A 22,633-nucleotide genomic window follows, 5' to 3' on the forward strand; every position below is an offset into this window, starting at 1 on the left:
ATGCCTTATTTTATACAACTTGTTGTTTTCCTTTATGGCCTACTTCATGGCCAATTTTAAAAATGTTTCAAGTAAATCTGAAACCAATATGGGTGCCTAGTTTGCTGGATGCAGCATATACATCATCTAGTTTGCTAGCTGTGAAGTTCAAATTTTCATACTTTACCTGACAGTTTATGACTGAATAGATTAGTGTCCCAGTTTCATGGTGTCTAGATTTCAGTTCAGAATATTTCAGCACAGATATGGAGGGTTTACAGTTAGAAAGGGGCTCTTACTGAATATATAATGGTATTAAGATATGATGGAGTTTGAACAGATTAATTCAGAGGTACTCTCCACATCTACATAAGCAAGACTATTGGGGAGCACCTGAGGCATAACCCCAAAATACCACTGTGTCCAGCCACTGGGTCAGAGGGCAGCCTGTGATGCTAGAAGGAACCCTGCCCCTGGAACACTCACAACCACCTTGAATCAACCTTGACACAAGATGTGAAACTTTCATGCAAGATGCAGCTGACCCACCTAGAGAGACAGCTGAAACTTCATGAAGCTTACAGGACAGGCTGTAGGCTGTCTCGTGCCTGACTGCTAGTAAACTGTTTGGTATCTGCATGTGCTGCAGAATCTGGCCTGGGATCTAGTTTCACCATCACCTGCTGTCCTGACCGAGGGAGTAGCTGATCAACACTCCCCTGAACTTGGTGTCTAACAACCCAGCACAGATAACCCTGACGTTGTGCATATACCAGATGGCTCAGGTCAGGTTCTGGGGCCACTACAAACACTCCTCAGTCTCTCCTTAGGGAACTATCAGTTTGGGGGTCACAGATGGACAGACAGTACTGGTAGATGGACACAAGTTCTTAACTGTATTTTATTGATAGAGTTATCAATAAGGAATACTGTTCTTTGTCCCTTTTAATGTTTTCACCTTAAGTCTATTTTGGCTGATATAAATAACATGCATATGATTCTGCTTGGTATATCTTCTAATGCCTTTTGTTTTTTCAGAAATATTTCTATTGTAAAATATATGAGATGTATGAGATTAGAAAATGTATTAAACAGCCATGAAGCCTTAACGAGTTTAAGATATCACATTTCCTTCAGATCTTTATTTTGCAAAACAACCAGAAATCTTTGACAGCTAGAGATTTATTTTTTAAATGCCAATCTCTTCAATTAAAAAAAAACAATATATAGTAGTACCTAGGAGAAAAGTTTTCCTACCCCTTTTACATTTTGTTTTCTGTCTTGACAAAGTTTAAGAGAGAATGTGTCACCGGGAACTGTCTTCGTCCATTCGAGCTGCTGTAATAAAACACCCCTGGGTGGCTCACAAACAACAGAACTTCTCCCGTTCTGGAAGCTCACAACCAGGTGCCAGTGTTGCCGGGTTCGGGTGAAGGCCTCTGGGTTGCAGATGGCCAACTCTGCACTGTGTCCTCACAGGGCGGAAGGAGCAGGGAGCCTGCCAGGCCTCTTGTAACAAGGGCACTGACCCCCTCCTGAGGGCTCCACCGTCGCGACCTCATCACCCCACAACAGCCCCAGCTCCTACTACATCACATCGGAGGTCAGGATTCAGACATACGAATTTGGGGGGACATAAATATTCAGACAATAGTAGACATTTTAAAAATACAAGGATTTTAAGTGGGTGTTTCAAGCCCAGCTTACAGCCTGTGTGATGTCACAGAGGTAAAATAAATTATTGGAAAAACTTAAAAATACACCAAAAGGAGTAGAAATCAAAAGACAGGGAAAGGGGGTAGGGGGGTGGTAGAGAGAGGAGAAAAGTGTTGTAGCTTTACTAAAATATGCACTTGCTTGCATCTATAAACTGAATGCAAATTTCTCTAAATTTTGGAATAGTGATATTAAATAGAAGTAATCAAGGTAAATAAATCATACACCAGAGTGGAATTTCAAAATATGTTTCATATTCCTAACATGATTACAAAAATCCCTATGAGTATTACCTTAAAATATTTTTTATCAGAAATATAATTTTGGTAATAAACCATCTGATAAAATTATATAAACATGTAATCAGATATGCTATACATACGTAATTTTAATACACTCATGAATATTCTTTATGGTATATTTTATATAAGAATATAAATTATTTTTAGATTATTAAAAAAACTGGCAACAAGTTCACAAGATCTATCTATCTACCCAGTCAACCCTTGTACCTGTATCCTGTACTGAGAAGCCCTCACACGTACTGCTAGAGAGGCCCTGTGAAGTGGTCCAGGTCTCTGCAAAAGTTCTCAGGATGGAGAGGCGGCCCCAGGAGGTGCTGGTGGAGGAGTGAGGGCTGCCTTTCAGCTCAGGGCTGTTTGGGGAGGGTTGGGGGGAGAGGTAGATACATGGTTAAGTGGTCCATTCCCCACCCCCCACCTCCTCCAAGAAAAGTTTAAAAAATTTTTTAATTTAAACATTGAAAGTCTCAAGCTTCATTAAAGTTGTATTTAGTACTTGCAGCCAAAAAAGCTTAATTCTCTTCCTTTACTTTCCGCTTTTATCACCAAATATCCTGAAGATATCGTTTTTCTTCTTTTAAAGTAGCCAATGTTTTCATTGCCTCTAGTTTTTCAGCTCCAACCTCTTTGCTTATTATTTCCACAAGGGTATCATTTACATCCTTGGCCATATTCTTAGCATCTCTAGGAAAAAAGAACAACAGCATTAATGTTTTACCAAACAGGGATTTTTACCAAATCCTCCTTTATTCACAAACCTCGCTGCCGGGACTCCATCACGATACCCCAGTCCTCCTTCTACTTCTCCAGAAAGTGCCCCGCAGGTCTCCAGGCACCTATCACTCCCCCAAGGCCAGGCCCTCATCCAAGGACCACCATCACATGCAATGCTGACCACTCTGGGCACAGCCTTAAAACCTTCAAAGGCATCCGAGCTCCGCGAACAGCTGAAATTTTTAAGTGTCTGAGGACCTCACAATCGGGCCCCTCCTCACCTCTTTGTCTTCCCTCTGTTCTCAAGGCATTCCTGAGGGCAACACGCTCCCCTGACACATCTAAGCACATGCACAGGGTTACTGAGAACTTGCTAAGGGCTGGCCCTTTACTAAGTGCGTTTCCACATCTCAGCTCTTGCATTTCCAGGTCGGGCAAGGGGCCTCTCTTGCAGGCCCCTGGCCCCCCACACAGCACCAGCTATACAGTGAGCATCTGCTGACCTGGCTTTCCCATGGGGAGCAGGTGGCTTGGGGTAGGAGTGCATCTCACCTCCGCCCTCTTGACACCTGCACGGTAACCAAAGCACTCAGCAGGCACTCGAATGTTTGTTGAATGAATAAAAGTGGTGACAGGACTCTAATGTGTCAGGAATTGAACTTGTCCTGCCCCTTACAATAAAATTCCTTGAGAAAGCTGTAGCGGCTGTCATGCCCTCCCCTCAAGCATCCCAGCCCCTTCCCATGTTCCGTGGCTGCAGTTGCCAAACCTACTGGCCCCTCTGTCTTCCTCCGACTTGACTATCAACAGCAAAGGCTCCCCCCCACCCCACCCCGAGGCAGCGTTCCCTGGGCTTAGGGACAAGTTCGCTCCTCCCCCAGCCTCTTGCGTCTGGTCCACGCTGGAGCGCCGTGGGGGTCACTCTTGAGCCGTCACCTCTGACCAGCTATGAACACTATCAGTTTCACTTCACGGATGTGAAAAATGAAGCACCAGTGACAGTGCAGAGTTACTTCTGGGTTAACATTTTAAGAATTTTTTAAGATGTTTAAGAACCCCTCCAAGCTCTCAGCTACCAGTTACTCATAAATCTGTACACATGTGTTTGTACAACAAACTTCACCTCCATTATTCAGAGCTACATCGAAACCTTCAGCCTGTATCTGACACTGACGGCACTGTCCTCTGCAAACAAAAGGAAGACCAAATACTTCACTAAATGCAAAATGAAAACAGAAACCAACAATAACTTTCAGAAGCTCTGCCCTTTCTGACCTACAGCGTTTTCTAGCTGAGGTCATGAAATCAACTGAGTAGCCAATGTCAGCTTTTTTCAAAAAAACAAACAAAACAGAAGTTATCAGAATGTGTCATAAAAAGTAAGTTGAAAAAGTAAGTTTTATGAACCTTTTCAATTATATTTATATGCATTCTAGGTCACTACGTCAGTATTTCTTTTTCTACATCACTGTTTAAAGAAACAAAACAGGGACTTCCTTGGTAGCGCAGTGAAGTGACTAAGAATCCACCTGCCAACACAGGGTACATGGGTTTGATCCCTGGGCCGGGAAGATCCCACATGCCTCAGGGCTACTAAGCCTGTGCACCACAACTACTGAGCCCACGTGCTGCAACTACTGAAGCCCAGCGTCTAGAGCCGGTGCTCTGCAACAGGAAAAGCCACCACAATGAGAAGCTCGTGTGCCGCAACGATGAGTAACCCCCACTCAACAAAACTAGAGAAAGCCCGTGTGCAGCAACAAAGACCCAATGCAGCCAAAAATAAATAAATTTAAAAAACAAAACAAAAAACCTGACCTGGTGACTTAGAGAATGTTTTAAATGCCAGGGATGTGTCAGGATAAAAAAAAATAATAAAAATCTTTTTAAAAATTAAAATAAATAAGAGTAGTTTCTTATCTCAAAACTCCTTTTTAATTTGCAAAAATTTTTGAGTTCCATTAAAACAAGAAGCTAAGTTCCTAAAATTTTATTTTCTATGGCAATCTTGGGTCTTTATAATGGATCTTATCTCAAAAAGGGGATAAAATATAACAATGACTATGGGCTTATGTCAACTTTGACATTACACATTATGCCTTGAAGAAAAAGGACCCTACATCCACATTCTCAGAGTCAAAACCAAAACTTTTTTCCTTAACTAGGTCCACTGCACAAATCACATATCCAGTATTTACTCATACAACAAAATCACTCCTGAGACTTCATGTTAAACAATTATCATCTTAACAAAGAATGTAACATTCAGAGGCTAAAAACATGTATTTAAAACAGCACAAAGTATTCCCCAATGCATTAATTTTCACTGCTATTTTCCTGATAACTTTGTGGCTATTAAGTGTATGTTAAAATCATTTTAGAACTTGTATCTCTATTCCTGTTCTTAAGAATCAAATCTCTCATCCATACATGTCCAGACCATTAACCAACCGGGCCCTGGTTTCTTTAACAAACATCAGGGCCCGCCCTCCCTCCCCTGCACTCACCCACACACGTAAATATAACCGCTTTCCTGAAGGAGGACCCCTGCCACCTGCTTGCTGTGGCGTCGGATGCTGTCTTGCACATACTTTGTGGGGGCTTCCGCCTCCCCCGCAGGAGCATCTCTTGAGAAGGAAACTTTCAAGTGAGTGAGAATTCCACACTTAAGGAAATGTCTGAGCTCATTTCTGAAATAAAATATATAACAGGTCAGTGGAAGGTTGGTATTTTAAAGTTGGAAAGGTCTGAAATTAGAATTGCACAGCATGGCTGAGTCTTCAATGATAGAAGTGTCAAGCACCTGAATAAATAATCCCTGTCCTTGTGTCTGCAGCCAAAGAACAACCACATCGCCCCAAAGTGTGCATCCGGGTGTTGCTCTTGGAGTTTCTCTCTAAGGGAAAAAGAAAGCGGAGATGTTTGATATAAAGAACAGGTAAAAGCAATCTCTCTGGTCAGGAAATACCACCAACAAAACCAGATAGGTCTGTAAAATCCATCTCTGCAGTCGCTCAAAGTCCATTTACCGAACTAACAGTCTGCTACCTGCAGGACACCTTGCCTAATCCAGCAGATGCCACAAAGGGTGAGCTTCCCTACGAGCTTCACGTGACATCTCGATGGCGGAGATAATGCAAAGTCTCACACTGTGAAACCTACATTAATTTCTACATTAAATACTAATAACAATTTTTTGAAATAAAAATTAACTCTCAATTAATATAACAGAAAAGTGGTACCAGGCTTTAAAAGGTAGAATGGTCTGCTGTGAAACGTTTCAGAAATGATGGACATGCCCTACTTTTTCGCTTTCTTAAGGAAAAAAAACAAAAGAAAATAAAACAAAAGACTTTGTCCAAAGGATATTACTCCACTAAACAGGGAACATTATGTAAGAATTGTTATTTTACAAACAGGGAGAGAAGCACAATTGTATTTATTTCATATCTAAATAGTTGTGTTCTGATACAAAGATACATGTATTAACATCATTCTGCTGAAACTTATCAATGTTGGGGGTTTAAATTCGAAATTTTTGGTGAAATTTTTGGATCTTTGTAACTACCAATTTTATGCAGCTAAGGAATAGGTGGGACAGCCGCATATCATCACAGCATAAAGATGTGCTTGGAATCTGTCCCTCAATACATGCACTGTAAACTACAGTCCAGCGGGGGGGAGAGAAAAAGCAAATACGACAGTAAAAACGGAAGTTCCAGTACAAAGCAAAATCTCTAGAAGACATATTTACTTTTCCCGTGGTGACAAGTTATGCTATGCTATCACACATTTGACAATAATTCTTTAAAATAAAAATTTTACAACCAAAGTCCAATATCCTAAAAACCACCGAAGAAACAAAAAAGCTCTCTATTATATCTATACCCAGGACCACAAGGGATACATTTTCTCACGAGCCAAAGAAAGCACATACCTATGTTGCAGGAAACCAATGAAAGGTGCTATGCCAGTTCCTGGACCCACCATCATGATGGGGACTGAGGGGTCATTTGGTAAGTGGAAAAAATTTGTTGTTCGAGGAGAGATGGATATCTGAAATATTAAACCAATGCTCATAAGTTTGAAAAACAGCCCAAACAAAAGCATATAACCAAGGTGATGCCTGCAAAAAAAAATCAGAAACTGCAACTTCCCCTCAAAGAAGCATCATAAAATTAAATAGCAGCATTAAATCTTACTGAAACCACAAACACATTTGTCAATACAGAGAAATAAAGAAGTCTGCCTTGCAAATTCTTCTTTTCTATCCAAATCAAAGGTATTTTTAAAATGACAGGCATGGTATTTCCGAGGTAGAACACTGAATAAATAATAATCGAGTTTTTTTTCTAGGCCCAAGAAAAAGATCTGCTTCCTGGCAGACAGCCCATTAAATGTATCCTGAAGAAATGCACAAAAAAATGAAGACATGATTCTTCATGCTTGGACACAAAGGAGCAATGAAGATTAACATCAAGATGGAGTGAAGGTTTTAAATGAAAATTAGGCAAGTGAAAGAGAAATTAAGGGGCTGCCCCAAAGATGCTAGAGTACTGTGTTACATCTGCTACCCTAGGTCCAATGTTACTTGTGTTTGTTGCAAAACTAGAATAACTGATATATAAACAAATCCTTTTGCTACAACTTCCGAAAGGTTTTCTTCTAAATCATGTACCAGGGATACTTACAAGGAATCAATTTGTAAATATATTTATCTTTCAGTTTCACTTGGCCATATGCTTCAGTTACACTGGATGATACTAACAGTTAAGAATGACAGGAATCTTCCCTACATTACCTGCTGGTATAACTGCATATATTTTAGCCTTTAATTCGAGGAAAATTGTCTGAAGTTCATCAACAGGATGAACACAGTACTTTCTAAATGAAGAACTGGCAGAGCCGTGTCACATGACTTCTCATTTGGGAGTGAAACTGTAATTAATATATTACATTAGCCTTATTCACTGGATTCACCCACTTGACAGTCTTACTGAAGGTACTCAACATGACCAACACCGGGACAGACAGACAAATGAGCAAAACCAAATCCATCTTCACAGGACTTACATTCTAGTGGGTGGAAAAGACAATAAACAATCTATAAAACGACAGGTAACGTGAAGTCCCATGAAGCGAAACAAAACAGGACAGGATGGGTACGGCAGGAAACTGCTAGAGACCACGTCCTACGCTCTAGGGATGGCAAAGAACACTAGTCAGCTCCGGCTGTAAATCTCCGACAGCTTATAGCACCAGATGCTTACTTCTGGCTCTGCTCAATGGCTGCAGCTCTGCGCCACCATCTCACTTGGAGCCAAATCCAAGGAGCATCCCTGACCTGAATTGTCCCATCCAACGTCAGAGGGAAAGCGCAAGAGGGACAAGCCACACCACCCCCCAGGTTCAGAGCGCCCGCTGAGACGTGGCATACTCCTGTGTGCTCACCACTCACCTGCTCACGTGGCCAGGCTGCACGTGAACGGGAGGGGAGGTCTGCTCCCCGGGGGCAGGGACATCTGTGAACAGCTGTACTGTCTACCAGTCGGGGGAGGGATCCAGGATAAAATATGGTACTGCACGGCACAGCGAAATTTAAGTAGTTTCAAATGATATCCTTTCTATCTATAGCTCTAGTGCCTCAACACTGGGTAGTCAATAAAAATCTGCTAAAATGGGGAAGGAAGAGGAGAGAAAAGGGCAGGAGGGAGGAAAGAAAGTATGTGTGAAAGGCACCCACGGGTGGTGTTTGCCATTCAGCATCAACACATACTTTTTTTAACTTTCTGGAGATCATCTATTTTTATGAGATCAGGGAGTGACACAATACTCTCCTGTTAGCACTATAATATTTCTTTCTAAAAAAGAACTTTCTCGGGTTCTCCATATTTTGTTGATATGAGGGACATACATGGTAAAGCACCTGTTCCAGGCAGCAGGCTGGGAAGACACCAAGTTAAAGGGCAAGTTTAAGCCCTTGTCTTCCCTTAAACTCTCTCAAGTCTATATCAGAAGCCTAAATTCCCTGAGTGCTATCAACTTTTTAACTTCAGTAACTGAGAGCAACCAAACCAGTAATAACATAGCGTTACAAATGACGCATGTTCATTTTTCAATACCATGGAGAAGACTTCATGATAAGGACTGAAACTGTAGTTGTCCCCTACGCATAGGGTCTCAAATGAGATTCTGCCAAGTGTCGATCAAAATATAAAATAACACAACAGCCCTGACAAAAGGGGAAGAAACAGAAGCAGAGGAAAATCCTACTACCCCAGACTGAAGGACTTAAAATTAATCTTTGGCTGTAAACTGCCACTTTATAAAATGACTTCTCTGGTGCACGCGATACAGACTGAGCATAAAATGAGGCTGTTCCTCCTCGCCGACCTTTGCCGTGTACCTGACTCTCCCTATGCCAACCTACCAAGAATAGCAACACAGAAGGTCTTCTCCTTTAGGAGTGACGTGCAAGGAGCAAAGAGTGTATGTATTATATAAAATTCATGCTTTAGACATTTAGGAAACACACGAACTTTACTGAGTGAAAGTAATGTTCTCCTAACTTTCCAAAAGAGATATTAAAATTTAAGTGGGGCATAAATTTTCCCTTGAATAATATGATGGTAACGGACAATGCAGGGAACATTACATTGTTTTTTCTAATCGGGCAAAGAGCACACTTTTAATAATGCCAAAACTGCACACTCCTCATACCTTGGGTACCAGGGCTTTCTCGACATCTGCATGGGATGCACATGCGTTAGGCTGAAGAACTGATTCAACCAACGTGGCCAGCCAGCCTGTGCACACGCCCTTCCGCAGAACTGCCTCCGTGGCATTAGACAAAAACTCCACGATGTTAAAAATGAAATGAAGCTTCCCTGGGTGAAACAGACTTGAGCTGCAAAGACACAGAGATAAGATTTTAAACTCCGCATCGGGACTAACACACTCAGGCCAAACTAGGTCTTTTCTACCACACTGAGGGGTATTTCCCGATGGGCTCCAATCTACCTCCTTACTCTTCAGAGAACAGCTCTGTTGCTTCCTTTGAAGGCACCCCCGCCCCGAGCTTTGTGATATCATTCAGGAAAGTTTCCAGTTACCTGTTCGCCCCCAAGACTAGATGAGATTTATACCAACTTCCCTCTCTCTTCCCTCCCTCCTCCGCTGCCCAGGGAAGGCGGCCAGGCACACCAGCAAGGGCTGCAGGTGGAGGACTGGGAGACCCGCTAAGTGGGGCCAGGGTTCTGGGCCACAGGAACCACTGAAGATCCCACACTCCGTGAACTCCCAGAGCACAGAGGCTAAGCCCGGTCTTCTTCACGCCTCATCACGTCTGCTACTATCCTGCACAAATCCAGGAAGTTTTCAGTAAATGGATTTGTAGCTACTAAGGATGTGGAAGTCAGAGTTTCACTACATTTTAGGAGAAAGAGGCTATGTACTATGTTAATAAACATCAGTACCTTGCACATGAATATGGTCTGGGTTGGAGCTTAGGAAGATGCTCTAGAAAAAAATTAAAATAAACAGTTACTAATTCATTCCTACTGAAAATAAATTATATGTATATATGTAAATTATATGCAAAGGTCTGAATTTGATTCCTATTGTCTTTTTTAGAATATTCAAAATAACTTGTTTTAATTTTAAATCACATTGTAGAGCACATATAAACTCACTGTGTTTAAGTAAAATACTACTGAATACTTTTTTCCAATTCTTAAAGACCAGACATATCACATTTCCTCAATCTGAACTTAGATTTCTACCTAAAGACATTTTTTGGTTTTTGTTGTTATTGTTGTTGCTTTACATCAAAGGGTAGTAAGAGTAGAGTCCACGAATGGGCCTCAGAGTCAAGGAACTAGTCACACTGTTTCCTGGGGTGTGTCCAGCGTTTTCAGATGTGAAAAAAGCTCATGACCCAAAACAGATGGAGGACTAAGGCAGATACTCAGGCTTGAAATGTTCTCCCTTTGTAATATTTATATAACAAAAAATAGGAGTGTGATGGTGGACATTTTTCAGTCAAGTTATCCAGAAACCTAGTGGCTTTAAGATACATAGGTGCTCTTTTAAAAGGAGGTTAAGAAGTCCGTATTTGAATATCTAATTGTCCTCTAACATACTGATAATTTTTTGCATTCAGCATATTACATTTTTGATAGTTATTCAGCAAAAATCTGGAAAGACCTTTCTCAAATGTATTATATCAGGATAAGGTTTAATAGAGAGCTCACCTTAATACCGTAGATATATTGTTTTCTTACAGAAATTAGAAAATAATTTAAAATTTTATGTCTCAATGCCTTTAATTTTTTTACATAACTATATAATAAATGATACATATAAGCTTAAAAAGGTAACAGAAAATCTATAAGAAGAACTGGAATAATTTTTCCATGACTGACAGCTTTACAAGATGTCCTATAACTTCCCTACAGGTGTTCTGTTATTCCAACCCCATTATTAGCTCAAAAGACTCAACTGAAGAAGGTAAGAGTGTTCATTTGAACAGGAAAGCAGGAAGAGCAGCCTCACCTCTCTGAGGAGCAGAAAAGAGAATATATACTAAGAAATAAAAAGGGAAAGAGAGCAGGGTCTGACTTGTAAAGGAAAGTACCCTTAACTGTGCTTGGCAGCAAAAGGGACCTTGCTGGCCTAACAGTAAAAAGTACGATACACGTTTTCCTGTCACCAAAGACAAATACAAATTCTAAACATTTTACTATTTATCACTACAGGAAAACAGAGAGGAGATGACAAAATCACAAGCAGAGTAAAGTAACAAAGGTTTAAAAATCCTATAAAATTATTGTTGCCACTGCCCCTAGGAAACGTCTCCTATTCCTGATGCCAGTTTCTCAGGGAAGATCTTCAACTCTCTTCTGTTGGAGTACGGGGACCAGAAGACACAATCTGGGCAAAAACCAGCATGATCTTATTACACCTGGATGTTTTGTCCCCCCAAGCCTAACGCCCAGAGGCACCATAAGGCCACTTGTTTGTACCGATCCAACATAAGGAGCCCCCTTCAGCCCCTGAAGAACCCAAAACCTGGACTTGCCCAGGTGGGGACACAGAGCACATGCTTCATCAAACTCCATCAATTATCACTCTTTGAAAAAAAAACCTTCTCTTAGAAAGCTCATTTTTAGATAAAATTTGGCTAGGAGCTTTTTGAAAAACAGATTAGAGGCGAAGGCTGACCAAAACAAGAGAATTAAGACTGGCTATGTTAAGAGTGCAAACGACAGTGACAATGGTAGGAAAGAAAAATTAAAAAATAACAAAGCTTGGAAGAGAGATTCTTCGACTTCAGGAAGGCAGCTGAGCTGTCAAAGCACCGGGAGGAGCAGCCCTAAGAGGCTTACGTGCTGATCACGGGGATGGAGACGCGCTCCCACAGGCCTGCAGGGAACCCGAGGTGCTCCTACCATGAGACGCGGCCCCGGGGAGCTGGGGTGGCGGGGACGGTGACCACTCACCGAGCAGGAGGCCGAGCGGAGGCTGGCAGGACGGGAAGGCCAGCAGGAGGTCGAGGAGGCAGGCACAGGCGTCTCTGACGAAGCGGTTGTAGTCGGCTGCCCCCTGCCTGCTGCTCAGCTCCTGCAGCCGCCGCTTCTCCGCGCCGTCGCCCGTGTGGTCCGCGAGGGCTCGCAAGAACGCCTGTGGCGGGGAAGCCGATGCCAGTCACCACGCGCTCTGTGGTTACAGCTGTTGGTACCTGGGCACGTGCCCAGTCATCCTAGCGTGGCTGCGAGGGGTGGGGCCACTAAGGGCGTGACCACTAGGAGTGTGGTCACGAGGAACGTGGCCACTAGGGGCGTGTTCAGGGAAAGAGTATTTCGTTTGCTACTTGCTTTAATGGCATCCTGTTAGGAAAACCCCACTTTATGTTCCATGTTTTGATCACCTTGCCTATACCTTAATCCAAGCCCACCTCAAATCACATGGCAGGTGTATGTGAATACTCAGAAAGTCTCGCAACTAAACGTTTTTATCTCAGGACACAATATCTGTTCTTGCCTCAGCTGATGACTACTGCCCGGGTTTCCACATTTATCTGACCACTCTTAAGTGCTTTTTCTATGCCAGGCACTGGGCAGGTAACGCACGGGGCACAAGAAGACACTTAACTTGCTCAAAAGGCTTCACAGGCAAGTGAGAGCAACGGAAGTCAAGAAGTAACCAGTGTGCGACAGGCTGCCTACCCACCAGGGCACACGGACATCAGGGGCTTCTGAGGCCAGAGGCTTCCCAGAACTCAGGCCTGAGCTGAAGGCTGGCTGCACAGAAAGCAAGTGAAGGACAAAGAGGTGCATGGCTACAGGAGGGCACGCGAGGCGGGCAAGAGCATGGCTCTTGGAGAGCACGTGCGGTTCAACACAGATGCAGGGAACCGTGGACACGGACAGAGGCTGAAGAACAGTGCAGGACAGAACACCCAGAGCCCCTGCACAGGGACTCTGAGTCGCCTCAGATCCATCATGGACAGAGGAGGAGAACATAAATACAGCAAAACAATGAAGTCCTGAATCCCAAGTCTCAAAGACTGAACCAAGTCCAAACTCTTGGACAAGAGACCAAACCTAATAATTACAACTTTTGATTCCAATGCAATTCCCGGCATATCCATCAGGCGCCACAGAAAGCTCTCATCACTCGTGAGAAGCAAAGCACTTCAGCACGTCACCTGCACCACAGCTACCTGAAACACGGGTGGGCAACACTACTTTTTATCCCATGGCCCCCACATCCTCAAGGCCTAGATACTCTTAACAGGGACCACAAGGTCCATGTTCCTGCGGGGTCACAGGTTTCCACCGGCCTAGCCAAGCATCCCTGCCTAAACTATCCAGAGACCAAGAAGCTACACGGCTTCGCCAAAGTGCCGGTCACAGAACAAGCATCTGGTAACTGTTGTGGAGGGAGCCCCCGTCTCTGCACGGATCTCTGGTTAAGACAGGAGTTTACCAAGAACACGTCATACCACGCTTTCTCAAGTCAATGAAATTTCCTAAATTACAGGCTAAAACAGTACAAAGTGTAAATCCTTTACAATATGTTCACTTCACAATTACAGAAACTTCATAGTACCAAAATAGGAAATACAGCACTGTGCAGAGAACTGACAAAAGTTACTAAAACAAATTATAAATATTTTCAACATGGTAATTCTACTCCAAGGAATTTATTTTTTAAAGAAGACTTCAGGGGACTTCCCTGGTGGTCCAGCAGTTAAGACTCTGTGCTCCAATGCAGGGGGCCCAGGTTCGATCCCTGGTCAGAGAACTAGATCCTGCATGCATGCCACCAGTAGGAGTTCGCATGCCACAACTAAGAAGTCCACATGCCACAACAAAGATCCTGCATGCCACAACTAAGACCCAGTGCAGCCAAAACAAATAAATAAATAGATAAATAAAATCAAATCTAAAAAAAAAAAAAAAAAAAAAAAAGACTTCAGGAACTTCCCTGGCAGTCCAGCGGTGAAGACTCCACACCTCCAATACAGGGGGTGTGAGTTCGATCCCTCTTCGGGGAACTAAGCTCCCACATGAAGATGAGTATAGAACGTCCACCTACATAGTTTTTTACATAGAGAAAAACTGGAAACAACCAACAGTCCATAATCAAATCAACAATTATGTTGCACCCATAGCATCTTTTAAGTATCTTCAGAACCTTTCCATGGTGGGTGGGATATCCAAACTCACCTCCTTTTAAGTAAAAAAAGTCATGTTACAGAACAGCACATACTCTACATGACCTCATTTTCCCTCAGCAAAACAAAATCCGGGGGTTTGATTATGAAGGACTTTTGCTTCCTGAGTTACTTTTGTGTCCAGACTTTTTATAAGCATATTACTTTTGCAGTAAGGAAAAATACATTTTTAAATGTGTACTTCATGAAATTTTCAGAAATGGTAGAGTTGAATTAAAATTGTGAAATTATTTAATCGAGAAGTTCCCATCATGCTGAATTGTAGATTTACTCAAATTCTATCTAGGACTAAGCCTCTTCATAAGGTAGTTCACTTCCCGAAAACTACAAATGCAGTGAACACAGTATTAACAGAGAATAAACACTGCACTGTGGGTAGGGTAGCCGAGTAACAGTACTATTCATGTTCACTGGCAATACAAGTTTGGTAAAGCACAGCTTGGAAAGTTTACCCACCAATATCCACTTGAGTAACTACTGTAAAAAAAATCAGTAGTTCCTGGCGTAACACTGACATCTAGTGGATCTTTCTTTCTCCAAATTCATCTAAACATCAATATAACCTACCAAAACCCCTCGATGTTCCCTGCAGAATTCTGACATGATAAATAACTGCAGATTTTTACACAAAAGGGATCTTCACAACATTAAACAGGTGGCAAGCAGTGGAAAGCCCTGACTCCCCGAGCTTCCTGTCACCAACTGGAGAGAAAGTGTCCACGTACAGCTGGAAAACACATCATCTAGGACCACCTTCATCACCAGTTACTGTGCTACATCAAGTTAATGTCTAGTAAAGTTATGTCTAGTAAAGTTAAGATTAAGAAAAAGTCCTACTTTAAAAATCTCATTTCAACAGATACATAAAATTTCATTATAAGCACAACATAAAAATATTTGTCCCATGACAATTACAAAGACGCCACACACCTTGGGAAATATTTTGAACACACACTGTGAAGACCATATTTTCTAAGCCTTCAATGGGCAAATACCAGATTTAATAAACCCTACACAGGGATGAGTATATTTTTAAATAGTTACCCAAAGAAGAAAGAAAAATACCTTTTTGGGAACTGCTCGTATCTCAAGGCACCAGGTAAGAAGGAACTGGAGAGAACACCTCTCTGGGATGTGCTGGGGCAAGGATGCTCCTTTTCAGGCAGGCGGGAAAGAGTTCACAACACAGAAAATACAGACAACAATGGTTTCCGTCCCTGAAAACACTGAGAGCTGTAACACTTCACATTTTAGTGCTGTCAAAGCAGAAGGTGACTTGTGGCAACGTTTATTCAGTCAAAAAATTTCCTCAAAAGGAATACAGAGGAAAAACCCACTTGACAGAAACAACTATTATAAATTCAACAGCATTATTGTACCAGCCATACCTACCAAATCTAGGTATGCCAAACAAAAGGGAAATTATCCAAAAACAAGAAACAAAAAGCCCAAAGATGGCAGTGGTCCATAACACTGCCTATCATCCTCAAAAAGAATTTTAGAACTGACTGCACTCCAGTTCAAGATTGTAAACAAACAACTAAAAAATAACTTCCCTTAATTATGGAAAAAGCAATTATTTTCAAATATTAAATAAGCAAAAACAAATATGGTATGAGAAACAAAAATTAAAAAAAAAAAAAAATTGGTCACACCATGTGGCTTATGGGATATACCCCTGACCAGGGATTAAACCTGGGCCCTGGCAGTGAAAGCCCATGGTCCTAATCACTAGGCAACCGGGGAACTTCCAACAAAAAACTTTTAAAAAAGATTCATATAATAAAACGTTTTGCATGACAATTTTCATACTAACTTAGAAACAAAATAATGCTGATTGCAAAAAACAACCTAACAAATAGGCCCAGCTAACCAGTCTGCTTCTCCAGAACCCCAGTTACATTCATTTTTTTTAAGTGTTCCCCAGTTTTCTGCAAGCTTGCTAATTTCCAGTTTTGAAAAAGTCGATTCTTCAACTTCATTTTTAATGTCGTAAGCATCCGATAAGCATAAACTCTATTCCCATCTCATTCAGTGTAACCGACTCATTCAGGGTACGTGATGTGAAAGCTAAGAGCCCCCAAGACCAGCGAGTGGCTGTGCTCCACCCGCTGACCTGGGGCCAATCCTCGGGTGTCTGTGCAGATGCGGCCTGGTCACCGCCCATCCCTTAGCCCAGTGACATCCTGAGAAATAAGAGATCAGGGCCGTACCTTTCTTCTTCGTGTCTGCCTTAATTTTTAAGACAACACAGTGGTCTCTCCTGTCTGCGAGCTGCAGTCTTTGGAGCAGGTGCTGCACCTCAGAGTCACTGTTGGGACAGATCACGTTAAAGGCATCTCCAGGCTGGTAGGAAAAATCTGTTTTCTAGAGAAGATCCAACATGAAATACAAAAAATTTCACGAGTTAAAGAGTTTTAGTTGTGGGATAATAGAATTTTTATTACATGACTATTTGAATATATAAATTAGTTTTTTGCAATTAGAACTGTTTTGTTTCTAGCAAATAAACCCAAGTAACTAAATAAACATACTTTTATTAGCAGTTATTTTAAAAAAGAAATTCTGTAGTTATCCAATGTTTTGCTTTATATTGAGTATTCACAGACTAGAAATTAAGACCTCCTGCCTCTTCTAGAGATTGAGGTACTCCAGTAAGTAGTGTTTTAATAATCCTTGCAAAAGTCCTCTCATGAAAACACACACACACACACACATTATGAGCAAAAGGAACTACTTAAGACCATCGGCACTGGTTTTCAATCTCCTCTCTTTACTCCTTTCCTTTGGGGAGGACGGAGCAATTTTTTTTCCTGAATGACATACCTGGCTGGGTACTAGCTGTGCACAAACCCGGGCTCCACGTGGAGCCCCCTCCCGCAGCAGGTCTATTTAGAGCAGTGTGGGGCGCAGAATGCTCTGCAGAGAGCCTCTGACCACACACGCTCACACCCCGAGCCTGGGAGGGACACAGACTGTCCCCACCAGGTGGCCAAACCTCGCCTCTTGATGACAAAAGTGCAGAACAAAAGTGAAATGTTTCGGTGTACATAAGATATTTAAGAATATGGATTACAATGTTTAAAAGAAAAATGGAATTACTTAATCGTATGTAAGCAAAACCATCTAGTTTTGATGCTTGGCCATATTTCTTTTTTTCTATTAGAAATTCAATTAAACCTACATCAACAGCCTGGACGTACCCTTTTCTGAAAGCCCAGCCCACTGACCTTGCAGGACTCTCAGCAAGGGTTGAGCTACATTGACTGTGAGGAGGTCCAATCACAGTTTCTTAACCTGAGGCCAGTGGACTTGGGCAGGGGCCAGGTTCAGGGAGGTAGCACATAAACCCCCTAAATCTGTGTGCAAAATGTTTATATACAATCATTCTTCTGGAGAGGAGGTCCATGATTTCTTCCAGATTCTCAAAGGAACAAGCACCATCACTCTGAGAATGAATGTCACAGGACTGTCTAGTCTGGCTCTACTTCCAACTGGCCGCTGACCTCAGGTAAACAGCTTCCTTTCCTGGGGCTCTTAGAGGAAGTGCTGTTCTGATCCTATTACTCTTTCGTGGCTGAATGAGAAGGCAGCCGCACTATGCTCTCAAGCGCAATCACCTCCACTCACTCTTCATTTTAGCCCCTCCTTGAAGTGAAAACAGGTATTAGGTGGAGAGAAAATGTGATGGGTCAAGAATAAAAAGGCCGCTGTCCAGCCAGAGACCTCACGCTTCCTGAGTGTGCAGATGAGGACACACCTCAAGTCTCTGCATCTGCTGACAACATCCCTGTGCTCAGAAATACAGTTTGTAACTTACTGAAATGTCCAATTCTATCAGAAGAGTGGTTTTTATGGCATCATTTGTAGTCAGTTGAACTGCGTTTGAAATTGGAACATGAAAAACTGGATCCACAGAGGTCACCGGTGCTTGGCTTTCCTCGAGAAACAAATGCGATAAAATATTACTAAATGCAACTTCAAGTATACTTACCATTGCTTCACTTAGTGACAAGGTGAGAGCTACGGGATCTTTTAACATGCCCTGGCTATTTAAATATTCTTTTCTAAGGCAATGGCTACAGACATATGCTGCTCCATCTCTCAGAAGAGAAGCTCATTTATATTTTAAACTCGTCTATTAGACTTGAGAATTTCTGAGGTATATGGAAAATATCAGATACTAGCATTTTTCATGTAAAGGTCTAACAGCCTTCCTAATGAACTACGCAAAAAGAAATAGTATGCAGGCATAGCTCTGAAGGAGATTCCAAAGGAAATGACAGATGTTTAAGGTTGGAAGTTGTCTGTATAGATGGTCACAGGAACCCTCAGAGTGGTGGGCAGTGCTGTCTAACAGAGCTTTCTCCACAAGGGGGATGTTTCCTGACTTCACTGGCCAATTCGGGAGCCACTGGCCACACGTGCCCACTGAGCACTGGAAATATGGCGAGCGTGACTAAGGAACTGAATTCTTAATTTAATTTTCATTAATTTCAATTTAAGCAGCCACACGTGGCTAGAATTAGACACCACAGGTCTTGGGAAAGTATAAAGAAACCCGAATCTCTGTACTACCCTCTCCTTTCATAACTCGATGTTTCTAAGTTCTATTAAAAATAGAAACCTACATGTTAGAAAGTACTAGTCAATGAACTTTGGGTAAGTGGCTGTATGGGAACGCTAGGGAGAGGGTCAGGGCTGAGATCCTGAGCGTCGTCGTGTGTGGGGCACGGCCGTCAGCAAGGCTGCTAGGAGTACTCACAGGCGGCCCTCCACCAGCTCGCCGTCACCTTTGAGGATCACCGCAGCACTCTCGGGTCACACTTCCTTTCACAGGCAGGCCATATTCACTGACTAATCAATCACACTAAAGGCCCAGCCCCTTTGCACAACTCAGGACAACTCTGAAGGGCCATCCCAGCTTGGAGAACCCTGTGCGCACGGCTGCAGCCTCTGCTGAAACTGCAGCGCAGCTCGGCTTCTCCCGATGCCCACTCCTGCTTCTGTCCCCTCATATCCCAGGGTGATGAGGACACCCTAAAAAACCATCTCACAGTGATTCCCGGGAAGCCAGCTTGGGACAGTCAGCGCCAGAGAAGCCCAAGAAAGACGCTAAAATGGAAGTGTGGCGCTGCACTGCTCCCTGGCTGGCCACGAGAAACACCACACTGGTGGCAGATGGAAAGACAGAACAAGGCAGCAGTGCAACAGCTACGTGGGACGGGTACCGGCGGCAGGGAAGGCACTAGCCGCTGTGGGTACCAGTGCTTGGGAACTGTGAGGAAGCAGCGTGATTTGGCCGGTGGAATTGAAGGGCTACTGTTAAGCTTCACCAGCAGTTTTGGAAAAAATGCAAAAAGCCAAGTATAATTAATCAATAACTAAAATCTAAGTGGGAAAGGCAGAGGACATCTTAGTAGCTTACAAAGAAGCGCTCAGCTCCTGCCACCTGAGGGCAGAGAAAGCCAAGGACTGACTTGGTAGGGAAAGAATGGAAGGGACATCTGGGGGAAGAGTCTGAATCCCTAAATCCCTTGAGCCCTTCGACCTGCAGAAGTGGCCACTCCTTCCTAGGAAGAGCAAGAATTCCCTTCTTGCATTAAGACAAGGCAGGGAATCCACCCTGCACCATCTCTTCTCCTAGCTGTTGGACCTAGCTGCCTGTGTGCCGGGCCAGCTCCAAAGGAAGTGCAGCACCGCAAACGCACCAGCAGAGTATGTGAGCACGAGACAGAACACAAGGCCCCAGGCCGGGCAGAAATACATCTGGATAAAGGAGTTCTTCTAGCTGGGACACTCTCCTAGGATACAGGTTTTACGCCCTGGCGAGAACCCCCAGAGATGATGTGAACATGCTGACAGCAGGGCTACCAGAGCAAAGAAAAAGCGAGCGCCTGTACTAAGTGGGGCAGAAATGCCAAGGCCATGGCCAGCATCTGAAGATGGGATTAGAAAGCTCAGAGAAGGGGGCCCATTAGAGTGGATAAAACCATGTAAAGTCAAAACCCACCAGACAACAATGTTCCCTGAGGCACCCAGAGAACACATCATTGCCAAGGCCAACAGGACTGTGCTGGTGAGGGGGCCCCTGCACCACTGAGTTCAAGGCTGGCCTCCCCTGCTGAACAGAGAGCACAGACTGGACTCAGAGCAACAGGAAAACCAGGATGACCCCCCCACCCCCCGCCCAGAACAGTGGGAGGTAGGAGCACTTTAGCCAGCAAAGCCAGGGGGACACAAGTGTCACAGTGAGTAGAAGAGCTGTGGGGCTGCCAGGGGGCCTGACTCTCAGTTAGTGGACACGACTAAGGATGTGGCTTCCGGAGGGTCAAAATGAACAGGCAGTTAACAAGGACACTGGGTCAACCCTTACAAGGAAAAGAAATCAAGAAGTCATGGCCAGGAAGCTGCTCCAATAAAAGTTCAAGATCTTTTGTCCAGTTTCTGGACCTAAGCCAGTTTTCAGACTGGAGAAGCAGGCAGGCCCCCAGGAGGAAGGACTCCGCACAGCACAGAAACTGCACTCAGTGCTTCCCCACCGAGGGGTAAGTGTGCACTGGGCCAAGGGGAACGTCCCAATACTGCAGAGACTGCTGGAAGAGACTACAAGTTGATGCTGTTACTCCGTGTGTCATTGAGGCCCACGTGCCAAGTGAGGTCTACGAGGCCAGACAGTAAATGGAGTCCTGGCCCGAGTCTAGCTCAACGGGTCCACCAGCTCACTTGGCAGTTAACATAACCCCACGCTGGGTTAGCACAGCGCGGAAGGCCAAGAGGGGGCCTCTGAATTTGACACCACCCTCTCTCTTCATGCAGATAAAAAGTTAAAAACAATTACAGCATCCTGGGAGGAACGGCAGATACCAGTAACCTTAAAAACCTAAAGGACATGGGGAGGGTCTCCCCCAGAGCTCCACGTGATTTACCAATCTGGCCCCTGCAGAAACCGGACGGGTCCTGGGGGATGACCCTGAACACCAGAAACCCAAACAAGCAGCAGCCCCAAGTGAGGCCTCTGTGCCGGATGGTTTCCCTCGACAGAGCAGTTGACGTGGCCTCAGGCACGTGGCTTGTGGACAAAGATTTAGCCAGTGTGCTCTTTTCCATCTCCATTCATGAAGAGGACCACACATGTTTACTTGAAGATTTACAATTTTGCCCCAAGACCACGACATGGCTCCTGCCTGCTGGTACAAGATGGTGCAAATAAATGTGGGACATCTGGACACTCAGCAAAACACCACACTAGTCCACTGTATCCCTGTCATTATGCAAATCAGATGATGCTGGAGTCTTCTGCACCTTATAGAGATTGAGGGCTTGTGGGGCCCAGAGCAGGAAAGGGCTCTGTAGCAGGACCCAGAGACGCGCTCACTGGAGGCCGTGCCACTTGTACCACACAGTCCAGGAGACCCCACGGCATCAGAGGCAACAGGGGTGGGGAGACGACGCTGTGTGGCGTGAGCGGGACTTGGCTGCGGGCTTTGTTATCGCTGCCCTGAAGCTCAGCTTCCCACTCGGCCCAATCCTGCTTCCACCATCCCCTCCCCAACCCACCCGGCCCCACACTGATTATTCCAAGAGGATGCCCTAAAAAAGGAAACTTTTTTCCTCAGTCCCTTACCCTCTAGGTACACCCTTCAAAAAGATTTATACAAGTTTCCCTTAAACAGCTGAGATTTTAAAAAATCTTTTAACCACGTTCCCAACCAACAACTCGAGCCTATTTACTGACACTACCACAAAAGAAACTCTCCGCAGATCCTCAGGGAAGCGCCTTGTCAGATCAGTCAGCGCTCACCGCCTCTGCCACACTCACCCATCCCTGCAGTGAGCGCACGGGGAACCCCCCACACATACGCCCCCCCTACACATCCGCGCACCCTGCTCCCACCAGCCAGGCATGTTTACTAGAGCCACCCGTGCCTGCTCCCAGCCCTGACTAAACTGTACTTATTGTGATTTCCCCACGTACTAAATAATGAAGTACCAACACAAAAACAATAACCCATGGCTGGTCATATAAACACATACCTGTTTATCTGAATACATTTAAAAAACACTATAAAAATATGATGCTAAAACCACTGGTGTTTCCAAACAGTTCTAATACACTAGCCTAAGTCTTTCTTCATTTAATAAAAAGAAAAAACTAGAAATCATGATGGCTGCACATTAA

General features: G+C 43.8%; 1 protein-coding gene across 5 annotated transcripts in view; it reads right to left on the minus strand.

Annotated features, from left to right (window-relative positions):
- Nucleotides 1-1,099: 1,099 nt before the first annotated feature.
- The window catches only part of MTRR (5-methyltetrahydrofolate-homocysteine methyltransferase reductase), a 29,636-nt gene continuing 8,102 nt past the window's right edge, over nt 1,100-22,633 (minus strand). For all 5 annotated transcript variants that reach the window (XM_057709842.1, XM_057709843.1, XM_057709845.1 and 2 more), the window contains exons 6-15: nt 18,272-18,391; nt 16,665-16,818; nt 15,517-15,605; nt 12,212-12,392; nt 10,187-10,229; nt 9,432-9,618; nt 6,649-6,767; nt 5,515-5,607; nt 5,219-5,401; nt 1,100-2,681 (exon numbers count right to left, since the gene is read on the minus strand). In XM_057709842.1, coding sequence (XP_057565825.1) covers nt 2,540-2,681; nt 5,219-5,401; nt 5,515-5,607; nt 6,649-6,767; nt 9,432-9,618; nt 10,187-10,229; nt 12,212-12,392; nt 15,517-15,605; nt 16,665-16,818; nt 18,272-18,391 — 1,311 coding nt within the window. In that variant the 3' untranslated portion in view covers nt 1,100-2,539. The remainder of the gene's footprint in view (nt 2,682-5,218; nt 5,402-5,514; nt 5,608-6,648; nt 6,768-9,431; nt 9,619-10,186; nt 10,230-12,211; nt 12,393-15,516; nt 15,606-16,664; nt 16,819-18,271; nt 18,392-22,633) is intronic.

This window comes from Hippopotamus amphibius, chromosome 15 (genome assembly GCF_030028045.1).
Source record: "Hippopotamus amphibius kiboko isolate mHipAmp2 chromosome 15, mHipAmp2.hap2, whole genome shotgun sequence".
NCBI lineage: Eukaryota > Metazoa > Chordata > Mammalia > Artiodactyla > Hippopotamidae > Hippopotamus > Hippopotamus amphibius.